The 26,475-nt window shown below is 38.5% G+C and overlaps 1 protein-coding gene across 2 annotated transcripts in view; it reads right to left on the minus strand.

Moving 5' to 3' along the window:
• Positions 1–5,234: 5,234 nt before the first annotated feature.
• Positions 5,235–26,475, minus strand: part of CDK17 (cyclin dependent kinase 17) — a 119,038-nt gene continuing 97,797 nt past the window's right edge. For both annotated transcript variants that reach the window (XM_060777279.2, XM_060777278.2), the window contains 10 exons: positions 25,105–25,199; positions 23,370–23,432; positions 19,275–19,398; positions 16,861–16,981; positions 16,455–16,552; positions 16,093–16,198; positions 13,348–13,390; positions 10,120–10,210; positions 8,367–8,444; positions 5,235–6,962 (listed from right to left, as the gene is read on the minus strand). In XM_060777279.2, coding sequence (XP_060633262.1) covers positions 6,925–6,962; positions 8,367–8,444; positions 10,120–10,210; positions 13,348–13,390; positions 16,093–16,198; positions 16,455–16,552; positions 16,861–16,981; positions 19,275–19,398; positions 23,370–23,432; positions 25,105–25,199 — 857 coding nt within the window. In that variant the 3' untranslated portion in view covers positions 5,235–6,924. The remainder of the gene's footprint in view (positions 6,963–8,366; positions 8,445–10,119; positions 10,211–13,347; positions 13,391–16,092; positions 16,199–16,454; positions 16,553–16,860; positions 16,982–19,274; positions 19,399–23,369; positions 23,433–25,104; positions 25,200–26,475) is intronic.

Below are 26,475 nucleotides of genomic sequence, written 5' to 3' on the forward strand. Positions count from 1 at the left end.
TCCTTTTCTGCCTCTGGTTTTTTAAATCGAGAACTATCTTAAAGCCTTGGCAATATCAGCATAAATTAGATGCTTGCTACACAGCCTTTAACATACTAGGAATTGTACTAGTATGAATGGTCTATAGAGCTTAATCTTTCCAAAAAGGAAAAACTGTAGATCAGTTATTCTAGAAGCTCTGGGAATTGTATATGGAATAGTTTGTAAATAAATGAATGGATCACATGAGCTATGCATTTATGTACATTAAAATCAACTATAGAGAGAAAGCTAAACACAACGAAACACTGTGCATCAAAAACTCTTGTGAAAAGATCAATAATCCCTAGACTGATTTCTGAAATAAATGTCACAAATGATAAACGCAAGGCTTCATTCTTCAGTTCAAATATGTGTACATCAAATAGTGTATGGAATTTGGTGAGGTTCCTTCCCATTCAAATCATCTGGGCTATTTCTTTTATGTATTAACTGTAACCCAATTCTTTTTGTACAACCCACCAAGGCTGTGTTTATTTCTAAACATACACCTGTACATTAATACTATCACCAGCATTATCATGTAAACTTTGTAAAGGTCAGGAAACATACCTAATAACTCAGAGCCATCCTTACCCTCTCATTGTCTTTCCTCTAATACTAACCCAGTGGTTGTCAACCTGTGTGTCCCCAAGTGTTTTGGCCTACAACTCCCAGAAATTCAGCCAGTTTAGTTAGGATTTCTGGGAACTGAAGGCCAAAACATCTAGAGACCCACAGGTTGAGAACCACTGTACTAACCAGATGAAGTCCTGCTCAGTTTATTGACCTGCATAAATGTTTGGTTGCTCTTAAAGGCTGCACCTCACCTTCTTCTCTTCTAAAGCTCATGATTATTGTACTGAACTAGAGAGCTCAGAGAACTCACTGTTTTGTCTCCTACAATCCTTTGATCTGATCTAAAGTGCCAATTGGGTGAAGGGATATTTACTAACTCAGTTATTAGTATCACCTTTTCTTTACAAAATCTTACAGTAAAATGTTCAAATATGGCATATGAACAGATGCTGAGCTTCAGACAAAAAGTCTACCAAAATGATGTGTATGGGGAGACTGCCAGAGTGAAAAGTTGAGAGAGATTACATTATGTGGCAAGTGGTCTCATTCAAGACTAAATTGCTACTTGTGGAGTAGAAATTCCTAACAAGAAGCTGTACCACTTGGTAATACACTACTATTGTCTTTCCATGTGTACCATGTGACTGAGAATAAAGGCACAGTCTTCTCAACATGCACTTCTTGAGTGAAATATCAAAGTACACCAAAATAGCTGTGATTATTGCTTGATTGTGTAAAGATCAGGTTTTCTAGGGCTGGAGAGAAACAGGGCGTGGAAATTACTTTTTGAATTACAGCTCCCAGATTCCCAAGCTACTATTGTGACCAAATACACAACTTTCCCAACTTTTGAGATAGATCATGAAAGGAAACATGAGGAAGGAATGTGGATGTAATATAACATTCATTGTTGAGACTGTTTTAAAATAAAAAGCTGGAGTTCACCCTCTCTCGGAGTATTCAACTTCATGCTGAAACATGGAAGAAAAGAAAGTAACAAAAGTAAATTACATGTAAGTTGATGATGCTTTCCACTGTTCTGAACTGCAGTTGTTTTTCTGCTGGAAAATGGTGCAAAATAAGAATTTATTGATTACAATATTTTAAGAATCTTAATGAATTAAAATATCTATCTGAGCACATGTTAACATATACTGTGGGTAAAAAAAAAGTCAAAGATATGGGGGGGGGGGGGAAACAATGTTTATAGTTACAAGTTCCATTTCTTGGATCTTTAAAGGCATCCTTGTACTTAGTTTGGATTGAGCAAAGTATTAACAGGTCAAAATATTCATTCAACAATATTGCTTCTCCAGGACATAGATTCTCTAAATCTGAGAAGTTCTGTGGTTTATTTTAATTGGTTATTTTAATTCACTCTTTGCATTTGTAAACATTGGAATTATCTTCAAGTTATTTACTTAACCTACCTCACAGGGCTGTTGTGAGGATCAGTGATATTTGTACAATGCTTTAGAAAAAAATTAAAAAATTACATACACATATGGCAAGTGGAATTATTGAAAGCCAAAACAGTTCAGCTCCACTGTTGCTTATAGAGCAGAATTCCTTGATAAGGTGTTGCAATAGTTGGTAACATCTTTAAAATGTTATGTGTAATAACCATTATCTCATCCCCCACCCCCTTCTACTGACTATAAAACAGTGTTTCTCAACCTGGGGGGTTGTGAGGGGGGTTTCAGAGGGGTCACCAAAGACCATTAGAAAACCCCTTTGGCACAGAAAGCTGAAGGTCCCTCTGCCTGTCCTTCTTTTCCTTTTTGGAAACAGATGGCAAATCCTCTCACCAAAAACCCTCCTCCTGTTGCAACTGGCCAGCCTCTCAGCCAAGGGGAGGGCTGTTTCTGAGACTCCAAGTGGGGAGGGGATAGCAGGCGTGCTCGGCTCATGGCAGCATGGTGCGCATGCAAGGGCAAGGGAGAGCGTGTGAGCCTGGAGGGAGGTTCATACCAACGAGTCCTGTCAAGGCTGGGGGAAAAGCACCTGCATGACTTGGGACGGAGAGTGGGCCAGTAGCATGAGCAGGAGCAGCAGTAGCTTAGGTAATTTGTAACACATTGTTTTAGAAAAAAGTATTTTTGCTTTTATTAGTGCTCCCATTCAAAAATGCATAAGGATATGGGTGAACTTCAACTCCCAAAATCATGGGTCAGTCCTCCCCAAACCCCACCAGTATTCTCAGTTGGCCATGTTGGGTCGGTGTGCCCAGTTTTGTCCAGATCCATCGTATGCTGGGTTCAGTGCTCTTTGGATGTGGGTGAACTACAACTCCCATATGCCAATTTTATGGTTGGGGTCACCACAACATGAGGAACTGTATTAAGGGGTCACAGCATTAGGAAAAATGAGAACCACTGTTGTAAAGGTTTTTGGTTTTTGTCATTAGAAATTCCAGTCAGAATTGCATTTTGGGATTACACAGCAGAGAGGACTACACATCAAGCTATATTTTGTTGACTCTGCGCTCTGCAAATGATGGTTTGTTCCAATATTGAAATATTATGCCCTCCCTTGTCCTATTTTTTTCTTCTTTCTCTGCCTTCTTCAATAATAAGATTTTATTTGAGAAATTGTAGCGAATGAGTCATCTGACATTTTATTATCAGAATAATGAAGGTTTGGATTTTGATTACGTTCAAGGTTAAGGCTAGAGTATGATGAGTATTTTGTGTACTTCCTGACTCCAGTGAGAATCTCAGTGTTCCTTGGAATGGGGTGAACCTACTCACAACTCCAGCATGTCACGTTGTCGTTTGGTTAAAAACAGCATGCTTTCTGGTGGAGGGGGTAAACAATACAGACTAAAGTACTCCAATGACAAAAAAATTACAGATTAGTTTGAGAAATTTTTGGTCCCGTCAGCTTTTTGTTTGTAAAATTCTAAACCTGGCAAATAGCTACTATTCAGAGAAAATGTTTGTAATCGTTCAGGTGACAATGTTCCACATTGCCTGTATAATTCTTCAAGGAATTCTACAAGGAAAAAATGCAGGCTGACATCCTGTCTTGTATTTACAGACCTAGAGTTATTGATCTGTAACTGTGCTATTTTATAATATTATGTAGTCACAATCGTAGCAATAGTGCCACAATCTTATACGCCCCCTTCAATTCTACCATAGCAGTCAACAGCTGTACTGAGCAATGGAAGGCTGTCCTGTTACTATTGGAGTGTAGCAGACTGGTGTTAACCAGTCTCTTCGGACCAGTAAGTGTGGTTGCAACTAGGGATTGTGGCAAGGGGCCTGCTTCTGATTGTCGCAGCCTTTCTCATAAAATTGGAAGGGACAGCATGGGTCTTCCAGTCCAGCCCCATTCTGCTCTGCAAGAAACCCAATCAAAGCACTCCCAAAAGATGGCCATCCAGACTCTGCTTTAAAATGTCCAGAGAATGAGACTCCACCACAATCTGAGGCAACATATTCCACTGTAAAATTGCTCTTACTGCCAGGAAGTTCTTCCTAATAGTTTCTCACTGGAAACATCATTCTGCTGTGTCTGATCAACAGCAGAATAGATCTCCTATGCTGATTGTGGCCAATGGTTCTTAAGGTAAGTGGGGGAGTCAGGCAAGGTGATACCATGTAGTTACGTATTCAGTAGGATCTCACCTGCAGTTTTTTTTAGTGGATATGCACAAATTTGTCAAACCATACTTTACTGGATGAGACATCTGAATCAGGGTAAGGGCCCTACAAACCTAGGTTGTACATGTATGTCCAAACTAACAAACCATAGTCTAAATCAGGTCTATCAGTCCTTTAAAGTAGGTCTTCTTAAACTTTTCTACTTGTGACTCATTTCTGTCCAAGGAATTTTTCTGTGACCTCAGGTATTTAAAATAGGTGTAAAAATCGAATGTTTAATAATAACAAATTGACACTTGCTGATTTTTCTTTTATGAAGTATGGTTCTGGCCCAGCTTACCTGTCCAAATGTGTCTCCCTCTATGTATCATCTAGGAGGTTAAGATTGTCTGGGGAGGCCCTGCTCTCGGTCCCACCTCGTTCACAAGTGCGACTGGTGAAGACGAGAGACAGGGCCTTCTCAGTGGTGGCCCCTCATCGGTGGAACTCCCTCCCGAAATTAGATCAGTGCCCTCCCTTTTGGTATTCAGAAAGAAAGTAAATACATAGATGTGGGACCAAGCCTTTGGGCAGTAAGCAATGCAAAAAACATTGAAGATTATATGCGATTGACACTTGGAAAGGCCTCAGGCTTCGGCTTCTGGGTTATACGATTTTAATGTTTTATATCAATATGTTTTAAGTCCATGTTTAAATGTCTAGATGTTATTGTTTCTCTATTTAATATGGTTTAATTTAATTTATAGTTATATGTTACAGTTGCTTTTATACTAGGTTTTTAACATGTTGTAAGGCATTGAATTTTTGCCATGAATTTGTTGCCAAATTTTGGGACCCCAACACTGAGCTAAGACCCCATTTGGGGTCTTTGGGACCCACAGTTGAAGAAGCAGTGCTATAAAGAAAGCTCAAAACAGTAATCCTTGTTAGAGCTGATCACCAAATGCAAGCTAGTTGCTGCACAAAAAGATTCACTACTTTACTCAGAGCTATGAGAAGTATGGCAGTTATAAAATGTCCAAACACAAATGAGGATTTCCATAATATTTATACTTTCAAAAGTACAATATTAATACAGGTCCATCAGTTAGAAATAACAGCAGTTTGTTAGCTCTATGGGGCCTCTTTCAAGGTAAAACAAGCTCACAAATGCTGAAAAGCAGCAGTGGTCCAAATGTCACCATTACACACTAATTTATCATCTCTTTCAGAAAATAAAAAAGTTCCCAAATTCAACTTACTAGTATTCATGAAATATTAATAAAACATCCCCAAACATGCCACAGTCACTATTCACAAATAAAGTTAAAGAAACATACATTTTTTCCACTTAATACTGTTAAATAACAATAATAAAAACTACAAGATTTCCTGAACAGAAATGGTAGGACCCCTGAATGTTTTAACAGTGAACATCAGGAAAAAAATTAAGTTATCTATGACTATTTTTCATGATATATCAGCCAAAGATTTACATAACCATTTCAAAATATACCAATAAAGATTTACAGCCTCTTGAAGATGCACTAAACAAATAGTTTCAAGAAAGGTAAACACAATTGCTGAAAAATACTGTTACTATCACCAGGAGGTACTTATGATACTGAGATGCATAAGCGTAGTAACATGTTGCCTAGCTCCAATAAACAGATAACATCGAAGATCTTTAAAGCCCTCCAACTTCTCATGCTCCACAAAGCCTGAAGCACATGAATGATGTCATCTTTCACTGCAGACTTGCATTCTTCCAGTGGGTTTCCAATGAATATGTCATCATAGAACAAGCCATGAACAGCATTGGGATGGAAACCGAGGACTTGCTGCTCCTATACTTTTTATCTTTAGTCACTGAGCACATCAAGAAAACACACCGTGTCTCCAAAACAACTCAGAAAATGTATACAAAATGTTGGATTTTTAAAAAAAACAGATAGTAGATTAGAAAAAAGGGTACATGGGGAATGTGGCCACATTAGGAGTCACATGCATGCATTTCTTCCAAGAGAGCGAAGCCTGTTAAATGTATATAAGCCAATCCTCAATATCATGGGACCCTGGTTGCATGTGATGGAGAATGCATTTTTCACCTGTCAGAATCTGGACTAAGTGCTTTAAAAAAGGTATTTCAGTAATATTTTCATTACTTTACATCTATCGTTAAATAAGAAGTTTATGGGCCAAGAACGTAAAGTGTGTTAAAGACAATTTTACCTATTTAACAGTCAAGAAAGCTATTTTTTTTACATTCCAAGAAACATTGCAGTTTAAAAAAAATAAGAAGATATAAAACTGCAGCAATAATTCATGAAGAGAAACAGAGGCATTCACATATTATATAAAGCCACTGCAACTTTTGCAGGCATTCAATTGTTTTGTTAACTATACAGACAGTAGTTATTTAGCAGCAATGATTCCGCAATAAATAATGCACTGTGTTTCTCAGTCCTGCACAAAAATTGCAGCTACTGTTAACATTAACCGTTGTAACCTACTGGCTCTAATGGCAGAGGAGACCTTAAAATCGACTGTACAAAAATTTGTCACACTGTGACAACAAATATAAAAACGTAACCAGCAGGTCTGAAATAAAAAGACTGCACTGTGAGGAGGACAGTGTAGACAAACAGATTTCAAGTCCACCAAAGGAGGGAATTGCCTTCCGAATACAGTCCTTGATGGATGAAAGCCAACCTTGGGCTTGAAGCTGTATTGCCAGGCTTCAGAAAAGCATGCTTTGCCGTCTGTTCTTCCCATGTCCTAAAGACATAAAACACAAGTTGGGTTAAGGAAGCACATAGCCCACTTTTGTTCATACAGTGCAATAAACAAGGTGACTAAAGCAACGTGTCTTAACCTGGGGGTTGGGACCGCTGGGTGATCGTGAGGGGGTGTTAGAGGGGTCGACAAAGACCATCAGAAAACACAGTATTTTCTGTTGGTCTTGGGAGTTCTGTGTGGGAAATTTTGCCCAATTCTATCGTTGGTGAGGTTCAGAATTCTCTTTGACTGTAGGTGAACTATAAATCCCAGCAACTACAACTCCCAAATGTCAAGGTCTATTTTCCCCAAACCCACCAGTGTTCCCCAGAGCCAACCTTAAGAAATGGGGCTACAAAGTGGAATCCACGACATGCGAGTGTGGAGAAGAGCAAACTACAGACCACCTGCTGCAATACAACCTGAGCCCTGCCACATGCACAATGGAGGACCTTCTTGCAGCAACACCAGAGGCACTCCAAGTAGCCAGCTACTGGTCAAAGGACATTTAATCAACTAGCAAGCTTGTAAACTTTGTGGTTTGTTTGTTTGTTAAAAAATGCAATGCAACTGTCTGGTCTGCCCCTGACACGATAAATAAATAAACCAGTGTTCACATTTGGGCATACTGAGTATTTGTGCCAAGTTTGGTCTAGATCCATCATTGTTTTGAGTCCACAATGCTCCCTGGATGTAAGTGAACTACAACTCCAAAACTCAAGGTTAATGCCCACCAAACCCTTCTGGTATTTTCTGTTGGTCATGGGAGTTCTTTGTGCCAAGTTTGGTTCAATTCCATCATTGGTGGAGTTCAGAATGCTCTTTGATTTTAGGTTATATATAAATCCCAGGAACTACAACTCCCAAGTGACAAAATCAATCCTCCCCCCTCCCACCCCACAAGTATTCCAATTTGGGCGACTTGGGTATTTGTGCCAAATTTGGTCCAGTAAACGAAAATACATCCTGAGTATGAGATATTTACATTACAATTCATAACATTAGCAAAATTAGTTATGAAGTAGCAACAAAAATAATTTTATGTTTGGGGGTCACCACAACATGAGGAACTGTATTAAGGGGTCACGGCATTAGGAAGGTTGAGAATCACTGGACTAGAGAAAGAAAGCAGATTCTTTGGTGACTTATCCCCATAACAACCTCTTTGTAATCTTTCTAGGGAATGAACCAGGCAACAGGGCAAGATGCAGCAACGTCAAGTTATGCAGCAGTACCTGTCTTTCTCGGCGTACTTCCTTGTTTAGCCCTGAGCAGAAACTCTACACTTGCAAAATGTTTTATATGTGTATGAGGAATCTCAGCAATCCCAACTATTCACTTACAAGGTGTCAAGTAGCTAGTGTAAACCTAAGGGAGAATAGAAATCTTACGACGCTTACACACCTGTCTCTGGATAAGTAGAGTTGCGAAATCCAGGATCTTTCTGCAACTGAATCTCTTTCAAAGTGAATATTGATACACCTGAAATAATATAAGAAATTATTTTTTCCTTCTAAATAAGGGGACACTGTGCTTAAAATCTGCAACAAACCAAAATAGGTAACAAAATATATAAAACAGAGGCAAACAGAAGGACAAATAAAGACATTTAAAGGAAGCACAGGGAAGTGCTGGAACTATACAGTCAGAACGCCTAAATTTGCAATGAATTGAGAAAGACGAGGAAAAAATGATGATCTTATTACCTATCCCAACTTGCATGCTGAAGAAGAGCAGGAATTACAAACAGCCCAACTGACTAACGAACTGTGAAACTCATACAGGTTGAGGATCCCTTATCTGGAAATCTGAAATCTAAAATTGTCCACTTGGGTGGTTGAGATAGTGACATCTTTGCTTTCTGATAGTTCAATGTACTGAAACTGTTTAAATGCATACAATGATTTAAAACATTGTGCATAAAATTACTTTCAAACTACCATATATACTCAAGTATAAGCCAACCCAAATATAAGCCAAGGCATCTAATTTTACTGGGATTTACTTGAGTATAAGCGGAGGATGGGAAATGCAGCAGCTACTGCTAAATTTCAAAATAAAAATAGGGTCCAAAATTACATTAACTGAGGCATCAGTAGGAATATTTACATAAAACTGTAATTTGAGATAAGACTGTCCAACTCTGATTAAATCATTATTCTAACCTTCTTCAATGTAAATGTGCTCACATATCCTTCCAATAATAATAGAGTAAAATAATAAATGTAATAACACTAATAATAAAGAGTAAAATAACAAATATAATAATGGAAATGTAATAATAATAGTAATAATAATAGAGTAAAATATTAAATGTAATAATAATAATAATTGCACAAAATAATAAATGTAGTAGCAATAATAAAGAGTAAAATAATAAATGCAACAATAAAATAGAGTAAATTATAAATGTAATAATAATAATAGAATAAAATAGTAAATGCAATAATAATAATAATAATAATAACAACAACAACAATAGAGTAAAATAATAAATAACTTCGACTCAAGTATATATGGTATATTATATCGTATATATGAGACATACACACATTTCATATTTCGGCTTAGTTCCATCTCCCGGATATGTACCTATATGCAAATACTGTTTAATTTTCAAAAACCTGAAGAAGAAAAACCCTGAAATCTAAAACATTTCTAGTCTGAAGTTTTTTCAAGATATGTTTATAAGGTGTATATGAAACATAAAAGTATTTTATGTTTAGATTTGGGTCTCACCACCAAGATATTTAATTGTGTATAATGCAAATATTCCAAAATCTGGGGGGGAAAATACCCAAATCTAAAAACACTTCTGGTCCAAAATATTTTGAGTCAGGGAGTCCTGATGAGGGAGTAACTGAACCATGTTGGGAAATTCACATTACAAAGAGCTAAAGTAGATAGATATACAGATAAATTAAAAAATTAAATGCCATCTGTGGAAAGTCACTATGGTTTCATGCACAGTGACCAGGGGACATTCCAGCCAGGGGTTTACCGCATGGTGCAATCTGTTTCCGGCCAGACATTTTAGACACATTCTCATCAGCTTGGGCATTTGGGAACCAGAGGTTGCTAACCCTTAAGCAAAGTCAAATATCTCTTGATCCATACAAGATGTTCAGCAGTATCAATGACAGATGTTTGGACTTACTTTCTGGTATACTATGCACCCTTGTTCCAAGGCTTCTAAAATATGCATGCTTCATAGCTTCTTCTGCTGAAACTCTATTCTTGGATTCATACTGTGAAACCAAAAAAGATATATAATATATTAAACCATCGTTCAGTGGGAGAGGACATAACAGTGGTTTGCTCATTACTAATCAACTCTAGCAATAAATAAATTCAGAGAAAAGGGCTCCTAAAATGTCCCGTGTAAGCTTCTCAAAGCAGCCAGATGAAATCAAGAGAATCAATCTTTCAATGAAATGCCCAAACACACAGGGTGAAGAACACAGAACAGATTATATGTGTATTGTTTATATTAGTGGTAAAGGTAAAGGTTTTCCCTAACATTAAGTCTAGTTGTGTCCAACTCTGGAAGTTAATGCTCATCTCCATGTCTAAGCCAAAGAGCTGACGTTGTCCGTAGACACCTTCAAGATCATGTGGCCACCATAACTGCACCGTTACCTTCCTGCAGAAGTGGTACCTATTTATCTACTCACATTTGCATATTTTCAAACTGCTAGGTTGGTAGAAGCTGGGCCTAACAGCAGGAGCCCACCTCACTCTCCGGATATGAACCTCCAACTTTTTGGTCAGCAAGTTCAGCAGCTCAACAGTTTAACCTGCTGTGCCAACATATTAGAGGCTGGGGGGGGGGGGCGCTACTGGAGCCTCAAAATGGCTTTGAAGCCCACCATGGAAAACACAGGATGTCTCTTTGCTATTCGTGCTCTATACCTACTCTCTCATGTGTGACTTTTGCCTTGACATTATTGTTATTTGCTACAAGATTTTGCACCATACTTTTCAGTCAATGTGGCTTAAATAATTGAAAAATGAAACATCATTTTTAAAAATTCACTAAAGACGATCTTGGAGGCTACTCCCAAGTTGGGAAACTCCCTTCCCTGGGAGGTCTGGTTGGCCTCCTCCCTCCTTGCTCTTTGTCAGCAGGTAAAGACCTTTTCACTTAGGGAGGTAATTGAATTTTAATATGCTGTGGCAAACGATGCTTTTAATGGAGGGGAGGGTTGTGTTAGTATTTTATTATGTTTTATTGGGTGTTTTTTTTTTAAAAAAAAACCTCAGGTGTAATTGTGTTTTGACTTTTGTATTTATAGTTATTTTAGCAGGACTGTGCTTTAGGTTGGAGCTCAAATAAATAAAGCAAGTAAGTAAATAAGGGTGTGTTATAGTTATGGACCTTGGGCACAATAGTATCACCTGGCACTGAATGATGTCAAGCTCATCAAGTTATGGAACAGCATTCTGGAACTGGGGCATCATTGCAGAAAAGACTCTTATCCTTGGTCACTATTTACCTCATTGCTAAATGTGTATGCGTACAAGGCAAGGGATAATCATAATACTTGAGAAGGTTCGTTAAGCACAAGGCAGGCTTTCTGGCTCTCTGTATCCCAGCCATTTATAGACGTAGAGGTAGGTTCCAACACAGTGAATTGTACTCAGAAACTATCTGAGAACTAACCACTTGTTGGGAAGACTATTCTCAGTTAGCTCTCTGCTGCTCTATTCTCAGTTATTCTCTCAGTTATTCTCTCAGTTATTATTCTCAGTTAATCTCTGCTGCTCTGGCCAGAGCGAAGACAGAGGGGAGCAGAAGACATTTCCATCTTGTCTTTACTAATAATATAATATAGTATATTGTATATACATATAATATTTATAATAGCATAATGTAATACAATATAATACTAGTAATAATAATACATTATAATTATAATTATATATATATACACAAACATTACATCTAATATTACTAATAATATTATAATATAATGGTATAGTGTAATATAGTAATATATAATACTGATATTGTACTATGCTAATAAAATAATATATTGTATGAAAATATATATTGTAAGCCGCTCTGAGTCCCCTTCGAGGTGAGAAGGGCGGCATATAAATGCTGTTTGGGATTTTGGAATATTTGCATACACATATTAAGATATGTGTATACAAATATTAAGGAGCCCCCGGTGGAACAGCGAGTTAAACTGCTGAGCAGCTGAACTTGCTGACCAAAAGGTCGGCAGTTCGAATCCGGGGAGCGGGGTGTGCTGTTAGTTCCAGCTTCTGCCAACCTAGCACTTCAAAAACATGCAAATGTGAGTAGATCAATAGGTACCGCTCCAGCGGGAGGGTAACGGTGCTCCATGCAGTTATGTTGGTCACATGACCTTGGAGACGTCTATGGACAACACCGGCTCTTTATCTTAGAAATGAAGATGAGAGTCACCCCCCAGAGTCACACAACTAGACTTAATGTCAAAGGGAAACATTTACTTTTACCTTGTTAAAATATCTTGAAAAAGAGGCCCATGTCTAAACAGAAAATAAATTTATCTTTCATAGATGTGTTACAACCTGAAGGCAATTTTATACACAATATTTTGTGCTTGAAACAAAATTTGTATATATTGTACCATCAGAATGTTAAGGTGCAACTATCTAGTCACGCAAGTAGGTAATATCGAGCATTTCAGATTTAGAAGTATGGGATATTCAGCCCGTACTAGTCAAATCCTTTTAAGGCATTCTGAAAGGGACTAAAATCAATATGTGAGAAGTGCATTAACCCATAATTCCCTGTTGCTACTTGTCAAATGTGAAGACAGATAGTCTCTATGTGAAGAGCTTCTGCACGATGACCCTCCATGTGAAGTGGAGGTTTGCCTCTTCAGAGTGTCAGTTCTTCAGATGAGGAGAGCAATGATGAAGGATGGAGTTGGCTCACTTCCCTCAGCCTTTGTGAATTTTGATCTTTTTCTTGAATGTTATCACTGCCCTCACATTATTTTTCCCACTACACCATTATAGCTAGAACATTTGCTTTTAGAAGGAGGTGAAATCTGCAGAAGGTACCAAAATAAGTGCTTGCATAACACAAAAATATGTGTTGCTCCAATTATAGTCTTCCGTGAATCTAGGGAGATTTTAGCATTTTGTTATATGAAACCATTAATAGGGGAAAACTGACCTTAAAAATAAAAGCAACAGAGAATCAACATTCAGAGAGTTTATACTTGGATCTAATGCCAGCGCTATGGGACTGCCTGTGCACTGCACTTAATTCTGTCTTTGCATCGGCTACCAAGAATACTCTTGACTTTAATTTTTAGTGTTTATCTATAACACACATACATGCTTTTTTTGTAAACAGCAAAACAACAAGCAAAGAACAGCTTACCTGAAGAAATCTTACTATTAGTTCAATTCCTTCTGTGTCAAGCCTAGGAAGAAATAAGTTTGGCATTTAGTAGTGATGTGTACATAAATTCTGCTCCTCAAAGTAGAGGCTAACAATGTAAATGCAAATCATCATGAACTGATAGAAATAGCAATCTGATAATATACTACGGGTGTGGAACCACAGTTCTATATCTTCACTGAAAAGCAACAATATGCAAAGACAATTGTTTCCTTCCAACTTCGAAGTAGGGGTGGGAATTGTGTGGATTTTGAGGATGTCCATGTAATCCACAAGACGCCCACTGATCCCCTAATTTGTGTAATCAAAAGGTTTTTCATCCCTGATTCCATAATTAACAGATAAAAACTTCTTTGTATGGGTATTCTGTGTACTTATTTCCAAATTAGCAAAAAAGGAACATAACATGTAGAGAGATGTCATCATTTTCACCCACCAAAATGGGCGCCTATAATCATGTTGCTGAGAGCTGCTGGAATTATAGGATCCAAATACATATGTTAGGGCTATGCTATATCATGGTATGCTCATGAGCAGGAAAATATACTGCAATAAAGGTGCTGTCTTCCTTATATAAAGCTAATGTTAAACTTTCACTTTGGGTCTGCCTTCATATACTTCTATAAGGTAAATAAGTTGTGCTGGTCAATGACCGAAATAAATATTTTGAATTTTGAAGGTAAATAAGATATGGAGAGCAATCATGACTCCCAAATATTTTCCACAATATGTCCAAATGTTTCTCCTCCTATGAACCATTGTGAAGATTAAGATCATCTGCTCTCACTTTCACCACCCTCACAAGTGCGACTGGTCTGTGGAACTCCCTCCCTAATGAAATCAGAACAGCCCTCTCCATCCTGCCTTTCAGGACAAAACTTAAGACATGGTTATGGGACCAAGTATTCGAGCAGTAACTATAGCAATGCAATAATTGAGATCTCTTAAAGTGACAGACTAATGGACTGATCCTGGAATGTGATTTTGAACTTGCATGATTTTAATTGCTGTTTTAACTGTAATTGTTGTTTTTGGGAATATGTTTGCTTATTGGGCATCGAATTGTTGGTTGTGAGGCCGCCCTGAGTCCCTTTTGGGGTGAAAAGGTCGTAGTACAAGTATGGGAAATAAATATGAGAAATAAATAATTTCTATTTAACCTTAGAATCATAGAGTTGGAAGAGACGACATGGGGCATCTAGTCCAAGGCCTGGTGTAAAAATGGGCTTGCACAGTGCGGTTTAAAAATGACAACAAATGAAGTAAAAGATGTCATATATGAATGATCTATAATGGATTTTCAGGATTTAATGATTATGTCAGATTCTTGGAAAAGTCTATTCCCAACTTTATAATGGATTTACTGGGTGAGTCCCTGTAACACACACAAATGGGTTTACAGCACCTGAGCAGCGGGACCTTCTACAGCTGTTATTTAAGCATTTTGGCATCAGGCCTTCCTGCCCTGATCCCTGTGGCCAGCCAGATTCCCAGTTCAAAGCAGAAGCAGCATCGAAAAATGTTGCCCATTAGAGTAAGTTACAGATACTACAAAGGAAGAGGATGGGTTGTTTACCTGTTACTGTCATTTGAGTGGTCATCTGTGAACTCACACAATGCCCACATTTTGTCTTGCTCTCCTGCAATATCATCCAGGGAACTGAGTGTCTGCGTGGAAATCAGTCTGATCATCTCAACCACTAAAGGAGGGGCCACTGCCAAAACACTTACACAACAGCTCTAGAAGGTTCGGAATGGTACAATGTACAGGTGTGAAAAATCTATTTGGTTGTGTTCACAGATGATCACTGAAAGAAATATGAGTTGCTTACCTGTCATCGTAGTCAGGATTGTAAGCAGAAATGTTATAAATGTAGTCCCTACCTACTTTTGCCAACACATATGTGCTTCACTTAACTACACAATAACTACCCCAGGAATAAGAAAATTTAATTTAATTTTATATTACTAGAATTTAATTTTATATACCCATGCTGCATAATGTTATATAATGTTAAATTGTATTGTCAAAGACTTTCATGGTCAGAATCTCTGGGTCGCTGTGAGTTTTTAGGCTGTATGTCCATGTTCCAACAAGTGTTCTCTCCTAACGTTTGTGGCTGGCATCTTCAGAGCTTCTGTTGGTAGTGTGACAAGTGGAGTGTACTCTCAGTGATTGACTTTGCAAGTTTTATGGCTACTCAAATGCTAATTGAAGCTTGTTAACTGCAATATTAACACTATAAACAGACAAGGGTTCTTTCTCCCATCCTGAATATGCCACTGATATATATACACTCCACTTGCCTCACTGCCAACAGAACCTCTGAAGATGCCAGCCACAGATGCAGGTAAAACATCAGGAGAGAATGCTGCTGGAACATGGTCATACATCTTAAAAATAATTACAGCAACCCAATGTTAAATTGGCTTGAGCATTCGACTATGACTTTGGAGACCAGTGCCTGAATCCCCTGCTGGCCATTAAATACACTGGGTTGACTTTGAGCAGATGAGAATTTCTCAGCCTCAGAGGAAGGCCTTTCTAAACAAATCTTGCCAAAAAACCTCTAAGAAAGTTTCACCTTAGGGTCACCACAGGTGGGAACAACTTGAAGGCACACACCACCAACAACAAATGCTACACATATATTCATTTTTCTTAGTGAGTTCTCGTATAAGCAAGTGATAAAACAGCAGCTTTAGTGCTTTAACATGCAGTACCTTGGAGCATGGTTGATTAATGGCTGGGGCTTGTATTTTGGAAAGTTGTAGTTCCTAAACTCATCACTGGAAGTAATGCCCGGCCATGTTTCTTGTGATGGAGTTCCTGAGTTGAGAGATTCCACAAATTACAACCAGACAATGAGAACTACGTTACTATATGATAGCACTGCAATCAAAAACAGTATTTGAATGCAAAGCCGCACAAAACAGAAAACGAACTATTTTAGTTTAATATAGTGAAACTGCAGATTAATTTGTAATACTAAAAATACCTCCCTTCATGAACAGACACACTTTCAGAATCTTCTTTAAAAGAGGAAGGCAACCCAATAACTGTAAGTGAAGGATAATCTATTTACCCAGAAGTCTGAAAATTAAGTGCAATTCATCTTCGACAGTTGATCCAGGAAAGAGAGGTCTTCCAGACGCCATTTCGAAAAATATACATCCAACGCCCCTTTAGAAAAGAAAAATTAAAATGTTTTTTTAAAATGGGGACAGCATACATATATTCATCTCTAAAGAAACAACCATATTACTCTGTTGTAGGAAGTCCAAGGAAGAGTCCTGTAGCACTTTAAAAACTAACAAAGCATTGTAACCCGAGCTTTCATGGACGTTAGCCCTTTTCCATCAGAGGCAAGATAATATGCTTTGAATGTTTATTAACACAGTAAATCTTCCAAAAAAAACTAGACAAAATCACACATCAAATTTATAATTTGACTGAAAGCAAACACAAATTACTGCTTAAGACAGACGTACCACATGTCAATTTGTGTTGAATATTCCGATGATCCTAGCAGAACATCAGGTGGCCGATACCATAATGTGACAACTTCATTGGAATAGGTCTTTGTAGGGACAGATTTTGCTCTAGCCAAACCTTCAAAAATAAAGTACAGAATTACCTTCCAGGAGCTCTATAGAAGCCTTCTCCAATTCATATTATATACACATGTATTTGGTTTCATTTCTGCCTCTACAGAAAGATCAAGTGAACATTTAAAATATCAAATGTTGCTGAAAATTAGGAATATATGAATAACCTTAAAAGACCATTTTTCTAGAGTTTAGCACTTTAAAAAAAGAATGGCTCGTTAAAAAAACTGGGTGATCTCACCTACATTTTCTGTAATGTCATATGTTTGTTGGAAATATGAACTGTGCAAATATGACACTTGCAAAAAAGTCCTCTGATGGTAGGAGAAAATTTTTGCAGGGAGGACAATTATTGAGTAATATGGGCTACCACTGCAATTGCTTGCGCCATATCCAAAGTTGGATGAAAAAGGAGGGAGTGATGCTTACACAACCAAGCAACTGCTTCATTAGTCTTCATAGTACTGAACCTTTACAGAGATAGTTTTCAACAAATCAGAAAAAAAAAGTTTGGATTAAATCCTAAAAACGAGTCACTCTTCCAGTTGACATGGAAGCGAACATACACTGATTCTGTGGAGCAATCACAATTTGGGGCATGGGAGGAGGAGGAGGAGGAGGAGGAGGAGGAGGAGGAGGAGGAGGAGGCAGAAGACGTAAGAATGCTTTTTTAAATGACCGCTGTCATGAGATCCAGAGTAATCTGACTCAATTCTATGAAGCTAAAGCTGACAAAAGGAGAGCAAAACACACTTTCCATGTTCTTTCTCCATCTTTCCTTTCCCAGTTTCCTATCTCTGTCTAATATATATTTCCATCAAATTTTCCTTCTCTTTGGAAAATAAATAAGCGAAGTTTCACTCTGGACCACTTGTAGGTCCTTGACACCTCCAGAATCTCCAAAATGACCTTTGTTGTAAAAAAAAAAGAAGAATCTGCTGCTTCTGGAAGCTTACAGATGAAGCAGTTTAATTTTTAAATAGAGTGAAGGACCCCTGTAAAGTGTGACATCAAAAGTACCCAGTTTGTGATTCAAAAGGAGACATGCAGCCACTTCAGGGGTTCTGTTTTATTATTCCAGTAACCCATGGAGTTGCCCAAAAGGGCCCCCTGCTGGTGCAGCAGGTTAAACCACTGAGCTGCGGAACTTGCTGACCAAAAGACTGGCAGTTTGAATCCGGGGACCGGGGTGGGCTCCCACTGTTAGGCCCAGCTTCTGCCAACATAGCAGTTTGAAAATGTGGAAATATGAGTAATCAATAGATACCACTTCTGCGGGGAGGTAACAGTGTTCCATGCAGTCATGCTAGCCACATGACCTAGGAAGCTTCTACAGACAATGCCAGCTCTTCAGCTTAGAAATGGAGATGAGCACCACCACCCCACCACCTCGAGTCGGACATAACTAGACTTAATGTTAGGGGAAACCTTTATCTTTACTATGGAGTTGCCCACCTCCCCTCCAGAGTTTGGTCTCGCCTGATGGTTAGAAATAAATGCTAAAACCTAGGAATTTAAACAAAATGCTTGAGTACGACACAGAATGGAAGTGGCAAATATAAGGAAGAAATGCCATTTAATACCAAACATGAATTGAAAGAGCACTAGAGAAATGTTTTTCTAGCCAACTGAATTGCATACTATTAGCAGAGGGCTTGGAGCACTAGGAAAAGCCAGGAGGGAAAGCCCTGTCAAGTGCTACAGGGCTCCATATAATTATCTCTCACTTCAATTAAATGAGGGACACTTCATTAGAAGAGAAGGAAGTCGAAAGGACACCGAGAATAAGAATTAGAGCTGAGTGCCATTTACATGATTTTCAGTAATCGTGTTGCAATTTGCGTGACAGACCAGAAAGCCTTTCATCAACAGCTAAATAAATCACCCAAACACAGAAGTGTTTACCTGCTTTGCCCAGGGACAGGACATCAATCAGAGGGTTTTAACTCTATGAAAAGGTGTTTCTTATTGCAGAAAGAGCACTCAGGAATTCTGTAGTGCCTCAGCTAGTGGCCCACGGGCAAATTCCTGGCCCATGGGAAGTATGCATGCAGTCCCTGAACTTGTTTGACAAAAGAAATGAGTTGAAGCAGAAACAAGTTAAGGCCCTCTTTTTGACTACAGCTCCCAGAATCCCCCAGTTAGCATGACTATTCAGAATCTGTGGTACAAAAATGGGATTCTTCCAAACCCAGTGCTAAAGTATGCATTATTGGAACAGGGCATACATCGCCACAATTCTGAAAATGAATGGAATGAACATAAGAAGCAAATTAATAATATTTTCCTAGTCATACCAAAATCTGCTAGCTTTAATTCTCCTCTTTCATTAATTAGTAGGTTTTGTGGCTTTAAGTCTCGATGTAGCACTTTTCTTCGGTGACAGTATGCTAAACCACGCAGAATCTGGTATAAAAATAACTGGAAGAGAAGAAGGGGAAAAAGAGAATGGAGACTTTCAGATTTGACATTATATGACCGATTACCGGAATGCAATCATTGGGTGAAAACCTCCTGAAGTATATATAAACATGAAAACAAAATCTGCTAAAACTGAAAACTGTTTCTAGATGCTGGATATCGTTAAGAGTTCAGCAAATGTATCCTTACTACAAAAGGAAATCAAATGGATTATTTTATCAATGTTTACCTCCCTGTCTTTGCATTGACATGAATATTTTACGGCATCTTGTTACCTTCCGCTGTAGGCTGCAGACATCTATTTGAAAATGCAGCAAAATAGCAGGCTGCAGGTTAAGCCAACCAAACAATAAACAAAACAAAATGATGTATCTTTAATCACATTTGCCATACTAGCCCGATCATGAGAACTTGTATTTAGATACTATAATAGCCCCAGGAGCACTTCCATTATGCTTCCTCCTCTCTTTCATTTGCCTCCTGTATCCAATCTCTCATATCCTCCACATTTTTCCTCCCCATGTTTTTATGTCTGGCTAACAACCTAAAAGCAACAACCATCTGCACTGAAACAGAAATGCCTTCATACAGATATTTCTTCAAACAAAAAGCAAGTCAACACCGCCTTATTATTATTCATCGACTGACTGAGAAATGCGCACACAATGCCCTGGCATCTTGCCATGCATTTTTGTGCTGAATTCAGTTACTGAACTGCTTGGAGAATGGTTCTTGAAATCACAAAGAGCTGATATTTCTTCACGCAGACTGGCAAACCTTTTTTCAAAAGGGCTTTTAAAAATAATTATTTTCTCAGTGCTTTTTTATGGCATTGTGCTATCTATTCCCATTGGGCTATCTTGCTTTGCAACCATCCTTCAGTGCACCGGGAATGTCAACCCAGACATCTGGAATTATCCCCACCCCCAAAATATATTATGTATTAATGCTTTTCTATCCCATTGTCTACCCATCATGTGGCATCAGAAGAAGACAAAGGTAAAAATCCGCCCAATGATTGCTACCTTTTACAGCAAATATTACTCATTTGCAGAGTATCTGGAGTGTGTGTGTGTGTGTGTGTATAATCTATCACCTCTATACTTTCACCTTGATCCAAGAAACCCAGGAACTGATTTTAATTCTTAGCCATTATTCATCCAATAATTATAGCCAGTATGGGTACAGATTGGGATTCCAGGAGTCTGCAGTTTGAATCTCTACTTGGCCAAGGAAACCCACCGAGTGACCTGAGGCAAAGCACACATTCTCAGCCTTAGGGGAAGGCAATGGCAAATCTTCTTTGAACAAAAGTTTCCAAGAAAACCAGATCGTAGCATTCCTTTAAGTTGGACTTGAATACACATAACAGCAACAAATGAGGTAAATTGAGTGCCATGATAACAGCAAATTGCCCAAGGACATGTAATAGGGAGTTGCAAAATTTTGAATCCAGCTTTCCTACACTCAAGCTCAAATATTCAAGCCAATGGCATCTACTGCACAAATGCTTTGTTAGGCTGCCTCCAGCTGCATTTTAATATATGCAAATGAGACACTGAAATAAATTACCCAAGAAATTTGAGCTTGGGTCTCCCAATTCTTTATTTATCACACCAAGAGGATACATTAGCTCTCACTGCTGGATGATAATGATGGTGATAACAACAACAACAACATGTTCCCAGAAAATTTAAAGCAGCTTGAAATGTAGAAGAACAAAACATTTAAAATATATAAAAAAGGAAACAGTAAAATAGAATTAAACTATTTACAGTATTAAAATAATTCAAGACACCAATACAGGAATAAAACAATTTTTTAAAAAAGCCTTAGAAACAGTACAGCATCCCTTGGTCTCTTTGCTCTCTCTCTTTGCAGTTTACTTTTCTGCCAACATTACTCTAGTCACTATCTCGCTCACTTCATCACCACCAACAACCTGGAAAACTAGGGGACTGGTTTGGATCTATTCTGTAAAGGAGTATGCTCAGAGGAGATTGTGTCCACAGCTCTGGTCATTTTCCCAGTCCAGAGGTCAGCCAGAGCTTCAACAGAATTGCCAGCAAAGGAAAATCCTCAAAAACCACCAAGAATCAGTCTGGATCCATGAGCCTTATGTGACTTAAGTGGGCCTATATGGATTAGTCCTATACTATAGGTGATCGCTTGTGGCCAAATATGATTGGCTTCCAAGGACAGAGTCTTGGCAGTGGGTCTGTGAGTCACTGTGGAAACATATTCTTGACCTGCATGGTCTGTCACAATGAGGATACAGTTTTCCAGATGAAAGGCAGTCCCAACAAGATTTTACTTGACGTGCCTTCCTCCCTTTTGCCCTCTATTTGTGCCTCTTCAAAATCCATAGCACTGTTGGCAAGAGCTGATCTCCAGTTACAACACTCAAGGGCCAGAGCTTCCCAGTTCTTGGTGTTTATGCCACATTTTTAAGGTAAGCTTTAAACCCATCTTTGAATTTTTTGTTGTTGTTCATTAACATTCTGTTTTCTGTTCTTGAGTTGAGAGTAAAGAAACTGCTTTGGGAGAAAGTGATCGGGTATTCAGGCAACGTGGCCAGTCCAGTGAAATCGATTGTGGAGAACCATGACTTCAATGCTGATGTTTGTTCACTAGACTTCCCAAGAGATTTGAAGGATTTTTCAAAGGCAATGCTGATGGAAACTTTCCAGAAGTTGAGAGTGACATTTGTAGATGACCCATGTTTTGCAGATGTACAACAGAGTTGGAAGGACAATCGCTTTATAAACAACATCTTGGTATCCCTATGAATGTCCTGATTCTCAAACTAATACTCCGAAATTAGCATTACGTCGCCATACTACTAGACATTTTTTCCAAACTCTGCAGTCCACTATCAAACAGTGGCACAGAGGACTGGATTATTAACACAGGAACCTGCACATGCCACTGCATATTGTTTGCCATTTTATCGACAGACTGTCCACTCTGATAAACAGTGGCTCCCATGTTCTGTAGTTCTCCATGGTCTCTTCTGTAAAATCCAACCTGCTTTTGAGTCTAAGCAAGGACAGAGGCAGAAGGGAAAGAACAGATGCATGTTGCTTGTGAACTGCGGAGATAGGAGGAGAATACAGCCCCAGCGGGTTTTTTGGAGATGCCTCCTTGCACCCACATGAAGGGATACAGATTAATATAGGTGAATAATATTATAGAAAACCTTAGAAAAGGGCTGAGTGATAAGTCTAAGAATCAGGTTTGCACTCTGTGCCCTCTTCAACCATACCACCATGTTGTAGATTTCAGAAAATAGTTATTGTATTTTTGCTGAAGTAAGGGGTAGGCTGGTTCTTTCAGATTTTCATGTTTACTGTAGTATACATATGAAAGTATTTAAGTGTTCAAATAGTCACTCCTCTCTCTTACACAGTGGTCTCTAAAGAGTTCTTTGCTGCCTCCTCCACAACTGGATAAACCAGTCTACCCACATTCATTAAGAGGTTCATTTATTTTCCTATGGACAAACCCCAGGAGAATCACTACACCAAGTAGTGAAACGCCTCTGAAAAGAAGGACTCAACATTATTACATTTACATGTCAGGCACAAAAGCCGTTGGAACATTTATTAAGGCCAAATCTCATGTGTTCCAGCACATTATATTGTCAACCACATTTATTCCATCAGCTATTGTTCATCAAACAAGCCACTTCCTCTGTTTTGAAAGTACATAAATGTTTGGTCTACTGAAAGGCAAGCAATTATGTGCAAAATTACATAACTCAAAATGCTGGCAGTAAGATGTACTCCTTATGCCTTCAATTAAGCCAAGTTTGTCAACATAAATATTATGTTTTAATATATTAATTCACTTTATCAAGGAAGAATTATTCTGATAGAAATAGTCTTAGAAACAGATGCTGGAAAGATTATGACTATTAGGAAAATCTGATACATCTAAAGAGAGCAAAAACATTGGAAATTCGGCCTCACCTTTACATTGTGCATACTCATGATGTTCCCACAGTCATCCATATACTGCTTTAGATCTTTGTCCTGACAAAAGAAAAAATGTGTCTTGTTAATTTTACATAACTTGAGAAATAAGTTGTCCTATTGATCTAATAAAAGTAGATAAAGGTTTCCCCTGACATTAAGTCTAGTCGTGTCTGACTCTAGGTGTTGGTGCTTATCTCCATTGCTAAGACAAAGAGCCGACTTTGTCTGTAGACACCTCCAAGGTCATGTGGCCAGCATTACTGCATGGAGTGCCATTACCTTCTTGCAAAAGTGATACTTATTGATCTGTTCACATTTGCATATTTTCAAACTGCTAGGTTGGCAGAAGCTGGGGCTAACAGTGGGAGCTCATCCCACTCCCCGGATTAAAACCACCAACCTTTCAGTCAGCAAGTTCAGCAGCGCAGTGGTTTAACCCACTGCACCACCAGGGCCCCCCATTAATTTAATTCAAAAGGGAAAAAAAACTTTTGTATTGATCTAATACAAGTTTATTGCTTAGATTGCTGTTTATTTCTTTAAAACAGGGCTGGAGAAAAGGCAGAAAACTGAGCTCCTGAACCTGCTGACCAAAAGGTCGGCAAGTTGAATCCGGGGAGTGGGGTGAGCTCCCACTGTTAGCCCCAGCTTCTGCCAACCTTACAGTTCAAAAACATGCAAATTTGAGTAGCTCAATAGGTACCGCTCTGATGGGAAGATAATGGTGCTCCATGCAGTCATGCCAGCCATGTAACCTTGGAGGTGTCTACAGACAACGCCGGCTCTTTGGCTTAGAAATGGAGGTGAGCACTAACCCCCAGAGTCAGACATGACTAGACTTAACGTCAGGGGAAAACCTTTACCTTTACCTGTACTTTACTTGTACTGAAATCTGAACAATACAGGATAAACAATGGATATGGAAACATCTTAACCTTGCATATCTGAATCACCATGGCAGGCTGAAACTGAGTTCTTGCTCTACCCTTTTCTTTTTCCCACCTGCTCCGATCGCAAGCCTTGCCAATTATCTAAATCCTATTGCAAACAGCTAACATTTCTTGTCCTCATCACTAACATTGAAACAGCCTTTTGGTAGGTCTTTACTTTATACTCATTGTACAAAGATGTGACCAACTGACCGAAACTTCTCTCAATACAGCAAAGCTGTGCTTGGGATCATTGTCAGGCATACCTACCAGACACCAAACCTAAGCAGATTGACCACATAATTCTTTTTTCAGTGCCAGAACAATGCAAGGTAGCTCAAAGCTATAAATAGTCTGTGTTAGTGCTGAAATGACATTGTTCTTTTTTTTCTTCTCCTTGGGGCCAGGACAAAATTTATCTCAGCTACCGAACAGATAAAATCTTGCAAATAATTAGCATTAGGGGTCATAAAATAACTCATAGAATGGGAGAATTAGTCTCATCTAGGGCACAAAACAGTTCTCTCTTTGTCAGAGTGTAAGAAAAAAATATACATTTGTAATGGACAGAATCACAACTGGAATCCATTCCATGTACATTCTGGAAGGCAAATGCATTCAGTCTAACACATGAAAAACAACTATTTATCTGGTAAAGAGAGTCTTATCTTCATGACTCACTAGACATTTATATCTACTATCACATTATCAAAGGCTTTCTCTGCTGTAGACAAACAAGAGTTTAAATATTTGAGTCAAGATGTTTGAAGACAACCGAAAGAAAGCCGCACACGACTTACCAGATATTCAAAGACCAGAGTTAATGATTTGTCTGTGTGGACAATATCATGTAACGTTACAATATTTGCATGTTTTAGATCTTTCAACAACGATACTGCAAAAGAAAGAAAAACAGAAGTCAGCATTAAGTCAGGTAAGTGAATGGGAAATTTTACCTGCATATATATTATTATGTCAAATGGGTAGTGGACTAAAAATAGTTCCAACTAGAAAGATATTTCATTATTTTTACATGCAATTCATTTGCCTCATGCACTAAAGAACCAAGAAGAAATATTATGTTCTTTTGTAGCTCAAACCAAGCATCCAGAACAGCACATTTTTACCCTTGAATGAACAGCTATAAAGGAATAGACCAGATCCTGAAGTATAAAATGACATAACTGAATATAAAGTCAGAACTGTCCATGCCATTGTATTTCCAATGTCTATGTATGGTTGTGAAAGCTGGCTAGTGATTTCTTATGGAAAAAACAATTTATTTGAAATAGAGGAAATGCATGGACTTTCCCTAGAAGCAAAGATGGCTAAAACGAGACTGTCATGCTTTGAACATATCATGAGAAGATATGACTCACAAGAAAATACAACCATGTTTGTATTTTCAAGCCACAAGAGTAAAGAACAAAGATCCACCCAAAGGAAAAGTGTTCTTACCGTACATCAAGGGAACCACTGATGAAGAAACACAACCTAAAAACTATCTACAGAATTACTAAGGAAATCCAACGAATGCTACGTTCAGCAAAGGACCAGACGGATCCTCTCACTTCTGCAGGAGTCTACCGTATATCATGAAGCTGTGGACAAGTCTACATAGAGACCACCAAATGCAGATTTGCCCAGACACAAACCCAAGAACATGAAAGGCACTGCAGCCTAATGCAACCAGAGAAGTCAGCCATAGCAGAGCATCTGAAGAACCAACCTGGACACAGAATATTATTTGAGAACACAGAAATGCTGGACCACTCTCACAACCACCATGTCAGACTACACAGAGAAGCCATTGAAATCCACAAGCATGTGGACAATTTCAACAGAAAGGAGGAAACCATGAAAATTGAACAAAATCTGGCTACCAGTATTTAAATCATAATAGTAAATAAAGAACCACACTCAGAAACAGGGGAATGGCAAACAAGAAACAATCAGGGCCAGCTAACACATCCCAACAAAGGATTCCCCCAGGCAAGAAGCAGCCAGGTTTTGAAGCTGCAAGGCCAATCAATGCTAATCAAGGTGGCCAATTGCAACATTCACACTTGCCTCAAACAGACAAGAGTTTTTTCTCCCACCCTGGACATTCCAGAGATATATAAACCTCACTTGCCTAGTTTCTAACAGACCTCACAATCTCTAAGGATGCC

This window comes from Anolis sagrei, chromosome 5, assembly GCF_037176765.1.
Source record: "Anolis sagrei isolate rAnoSag1 chromosome 5, rAnoSag1.mat, whole genome shotgun sequence".
NCBI classification, from domain to species: domain Eukaryota; kingdom Metazoa; phylum Chordata; class Lepidosauria; order Squamata; family Dactyloidae; genus Anolis; species Anolis sagrei.